At 37.6% G+C, this 5118-nt stretch overlaps 1 protein-coding gene across 1 annotated transcript in view; it reads right to left on the bottom strand.

Annotated features, from left to right (window-relative positions):
* Nucleotides 1–2131: 2131 nt before the first annotated feature.
* Nucleotides 2132–5118, bottom strand: part of tmed4 (transmembrane p24 trafficking protein 4) — a 6896-nt gene continuing 3909 nt past the window's right edge. Inside the window, exons 4-5 of the mRNA XM_010781307.1 lie at nucleotides 3924–4070; nucleotides 2132–3258 (exon numbers count right to left, since the gene is read on the bottom strand). Coding sequence (XP_010779609.1) covers nucleotides 3109–3258; nucleotides 3924–4070 — 297 coding nt within the window. The 3' untranslated portion in view covers nucleotides 2132–3108. The remainder of the gene's footprint in view (nucleotides 3259–3923; nucleotides 4071–5118) is intronic.

Below are 5118 nucleotides of genomic sequence, written 5' to 3'. Positions count from 1 at the left end.
AATAAAAAGTTAAAATGGGCATTTTCTTTGTTTTTCTTTGTTGATTGAGCTGATTGAATTGTGTAGTTATGGTAAAATCCCAGTTAACTAGTCAAATTTAAAATATATTATCGTATTATTTACATTTGTATATTTACAGTCAATTACTGGCTACTGTTTTGCATTACTTCTACAGTAATAGTCTGAAAATACAGGTAATTACTGTAATCTATGTACAGCAAGGTACCATAATACCACAGCTCTGTACTGCTATATCACAGTAATTCCATGGGCATGGCAACTGTAAAGTCACAGTATTTAGTTGTACTTTTACTCTAATTTACTGTAAAATATCTACAGTAAATTACTGTGAAATATTTACAGTCAATTACTGGGAAATATTTACAGTCAATTACTGTGAAATACATGCAACTAGTAGCCAGTCATTTACTGTAATTTTACAGCCAAACATTTTACAGTGAGGGGTTGCTTCTTCTCTGAACGTCTATGTATACTGCACCCCTCCATATCAAATAAACCATAAACAAATAGGCCTACATAAAGTCTTGTTCAATGCAGCGATCTATTTCACATACAAAACTATAGGAAAACTTGGTGATATACAGTGGCGTTTTCTCCTGGAGACCAAGGGAAGACAGGCATCTCCTGTTTTTTCAGCCTTTGTTATCATTTTGACAATTACAAATATATATTCTTGTCTGTGGTTGTTTTGGCGTTCAGGGCATAAAAAGGTGTAACATTATTTGAATACCAAAACTATATTGAAATAGAGTCTAGCTTGAACAGCATGTGACTTCTGAAAGAGTGTGTCCCACACAGTACAATGTACCGTTTTTGTTGTACAGATGAAACAAAGACTTGATTTAATAAATCATTTATCCCTTCATAATTAATGACACATAGTATTGTGTGTTTCACATTGTTTCTTATGGTGTTCCAGCTGTGACAGATCTCTATTCTTGATATGAACGAGAACGAACCTGGAGAAAGAGTTTTGTTTGTGTAGGTCTTGTGTTTTTGCGTTATTGCAGATGAACGAGTGAATCTATACAAAGTGGTGTTTCTGTTTTCAATGGATTTTACACTGCAGCAATATCAGTTTCGCAGTGGATTCTGTCACAAGGTCAGTGTGTTGTCCTGTCTCCATGATAAGCGATTTTACTGTCAGTGATCAAACTAAAAGATGATAAACGTGTGGCTGCTGTCTTAATGAGGCGTTGTTTGGGAGGTCAAAGATGAGCAATGCATTTGTTTGCTGAACGTTTCTGCAATTCGCCGTGTATTTTCTTGTATTTGGCAAAGTGGCTCTAAATAAAATCAAACACAGAAAGTTGTTTGGCCAAATTGTCTTTATTAAGTCATGGAGGTGACCACAGGAAAAATAAGAATATTTCAAGAGTGATAAATAAACAAAATAATTTAATGGCCGAAATTCATCTTTTGAATTTGACTCTTATCTAGCCTTTGCATGTAAAAAAGAAAAGAAAAAAAAGAACTGGAGAACATAGACTAACTTCCAAAAAGGCTCATGAAACAGTAAATGAAGTACATTTGGCTTAAGCTCAGCTCTGAAACACAGGCTACAACTAGTCAATAAATACTGAAGAAACACAAACTGGAAAGACATTCAATCAGTGTAAAAGGCTTTAGAAAATCAACAGGGCGGTCAATAGCTGTTATTTACAACAAACAGTCAATCCTGTTAAGAGACAAGTATCACAAACTATCTACACACCTGCTCAAGGAGACTGAACTCCAGGGACAAAAAAACTATATACAGTCAGGGAGTGTTAATTTGACCCTCCATTTCAAATTCATAAACAATATAGGCTATTTGGAGGTGAGCAGATATAAAGGAGTTGTCAGAGTTTATTAATGTCCAGATTAGAAACTCTCCACTGGTGTATAAACAAATATAATATGAAACCAGGGATTTATAAAAATTATTTATTTATAAATATTAACTGTATTATTTATCTGCTTTACAAGTGAGTTTTTTTTTACTATAAATTAACACTTTTTAATATTAATAATAGTTTATATTTAATTAATGATGAACTCAGTTTATTCACCAGTCAGGATTGCTTTCTTAAACATTAATTAACACGTCCTAAACGCTGCTGTGTCACTGTGTGTTATAAGCCATTTATTAAGGGTTTATATACTGTGTATGCATGCTAAAAAAGACGGTTGTATAAATATCAAATTAACACGTGAGGAATTATGGCCAGTGAAATAGTATTATTACCAGCGACCTAATGAACCCAGCTGAAAGCCTGTGATTAGAACGTTATCAAACCTGGAAATAGAAATATAGGCAATATTGACAGAAAACAGGCTACATAAAATAAAATATCAATAAACTTGTTTGCAACAGCTTAAACACTTTCATTGTTACATATCCACTGTGGTCTCTCACTCCTGCAAGACCTCATAAACATAAAAAGAAAAATGACATGTCCAGTGTTGTCAACAAAAACACACAAAAAGCAGGTGGAATGTTGTGCTACTGTGTCAGAAAATAACAATAGCCAAAAAATGAATAATAACAACCGGGGCCCCAGGATATATAACTGCTTCGTGAGTTTGCTCGTACCATTTATGGCTGATATTATAGGCATAGTGAGGATGTTTTGAGGGGGAGTTGTATGAGGTGCATATCCAGTCAGTGTCTTAGCTTCAGTTTGGAGAAACAGACGTGAGCAGCATGAGGACGCTAATGTACTGCTGTGGATAGGGGCAGCCTACTTAACACACATCTCTTTTAAATGCTAAATGTTTTATATTTTCATCAATTTATCTTACAGTCCTAGCTAATGCTACCAGACTCAATTGACAGAAACAGTCATTTAACTTTGCACAACACATGACTCCCCAGCTGGAATACATTATTCCCCAGCACTATATTGCTTTATTTCTGTGCAGTTACTCCAGTCTGTTTCTCCTAACTGGGGGCATCATCCACTGACTGTGGAGACGTACCCCATATAACCCCCCCTCTAACAGCCACAGCTCTCCCTTAACAACATGTGTCCTCCTGGATGTTTCTGGGCGGGCGTCCCTCCATCCGCTTGAGTCTGTCCAGCTGCTGCGTGGTGCAGACACACCTCAGACCAGCTTCTTGGCCTCAAAGAAGCTCTTGAGGTGCTTCATCTGCCAGATGCCGGTGACGATGAGGATGAGGGTCTGAGCGATGGACCACCACAGGACGCGCTGGTTGGTGCTCTCACTGGTCATGCGGAAGCGCTCCTCTCGATACTGCAGGAGACACCACACACAGTATGAGAGGGGCAGTGATGAGGGATTATTGTGGGCGGAACCAGTAGAGGGTTCCCTCTACTAAAAATAACGACAGCTTTCCATTGGATTTCAGAATTTTGTAGAAATGAAGATGTTACAAACACATGATGATGCCAACATGTTTTGTTCAACAGGATGATTTTTTAAGCTTAAAAGCGCTCGCCAGAAGTAAAAAGCTAACGTTAAGCTATGAAGGAACTACATCATGGTCACAATACTCCACGTCAAGAACGCTAAGCTAAAAGCTGCTAATGTCCGTGTGACGATGTTCAGTAGTCTCATTTAGTATCTCTAACACTTGTTAGCAACCGACGACACACAGACGCTTCAGATACTCACCAGTAGTGTAATAACTTGGAGATTTTATGTTGTAGAATATAACAACCACAGATCTTATTTTGAGCGTCAAACCAAAAACATAAATATATATATATATTGTGTACTTAATGAAGTGGTGTACCTAATAAAGTGGCCAGTGAGTGTATATTATAGAACAGCTGACTTTGAGATTAAGGAACCAGAAGTGGTAGAAAGTCATTTCCAAGTTTTAAGACTAATTTCTGTACCACTCTTGACCTCATCAACCTAGTAGATCACATTACTCTGAGTATTTTGTTACTGACCCTCTGGTAGTTTTGCTCCTTTTGGATCTGCTCCACCTGGTCCAGCAGCTGTCGGGCTCTCAGCTGCAGCTCCGTCAGTTTGTCCTTCGCTGCGATCTCAGGGTAGTTGTTGGTGTGTTCTCCCACCTGAATATCCAGATGCACCCTCTGCGACATAGGAAATACACCATTCAGATCGATATGCTTGTTTTCGTGAGAATTATAAGAAATATAAAAACTCAAGTTTCATCATCAGACGCATTTTGCATCATGAGAACTAAAAATAACTCAAAATTCAGAAAACTCCTCCAAGATCACTGATGATTAAAGGCTTACAATGGCAAAACCAAAACAAGAGGATGAGTAGGAAACTATTGAAACTCAATCAATCAAAAGTTAACAAAAAAAAATAGGAAATATTGATAGTAAAGATTAAAGATTAAATGGAAATTCCTGAGCACATGTGGCTTAAAAGTCTAACTATTGTTCTTTTAGCTTCTCACTGAGCTGGAGATTTTGTGGGAAAAATTAGAATGGATTTTAATAACTGCTATACAAAAATCACAATGAACTGGGACCTGAAATAAATAATAGTTATTGTTCATTACAGTTTCTGAATATTTGTTTTATATTTTTGGATATTTCTGGGTGTTGCCATCTGTATGTGGCGGCCCTCCATTTTTTTACGCTACTTACGTTGCTATGGTTACGGTGGCGATGCATACGCGTTATTTGAAATGTTCATATTGATATATTTTTAACTCTGGCTTTGTAATAAAAAATATGGCAAAACGAAAACAGCCAAGCGTCACAGCTTTTGGATTCACAAGCAAAGAAGCGAAGGAGTCTAAAAATGACAACGTGAACGGAAAACAACTTTTAGTTGGCCGGCTGTAAGCGGTGTTCGGGTTGAGTTTGACAGCTCCACACCGAGGGAGAGGCCTGCCGATGCGGAGCTTGAAGAGGCTTCAACAACAGCCACAGCCGCCGGCGTAGTGACACCGTCTGTAGTAGTAGCAGAGTGTTTTTATAGCAATTGATCGAACGGAGCGTTGGGTTTTTCTTACGTGTATAAGTAAATGAACCTAAAAATAATTTCAAAGGAATGCAAAGACGTCTTAAATTCGAACTTTAATGTTATCACAAGCTTAAATGGGTAAACAAAAAGCGGCCCTCGGGAAATAAAAAGTCACGGTGTAGGGACGGATGCCCTTTA

Source organism: Notothenia coriiceps, unplaced genomic scaffold, assembly GCF_000735185.1.
Source record: "Notothenia coriiceps isolate Sejong01 unplaced genomic scaffold, NC01 NC01_scaffold00023064, whole genome shotgun sequence".
In the NCBI taxonomy this organism is placed as follows: domain Eukaryota; kingdom Metazoa; phylum Chordata; class Actinopteri; order Perciformes; family Nototheniidae; genus Notothenia; species Notothenia coriiceps.
Note: the sequence above shows the minus strand (reverse complement) of the source record. Positions and strands in the feature narration are given on the sequence as shown.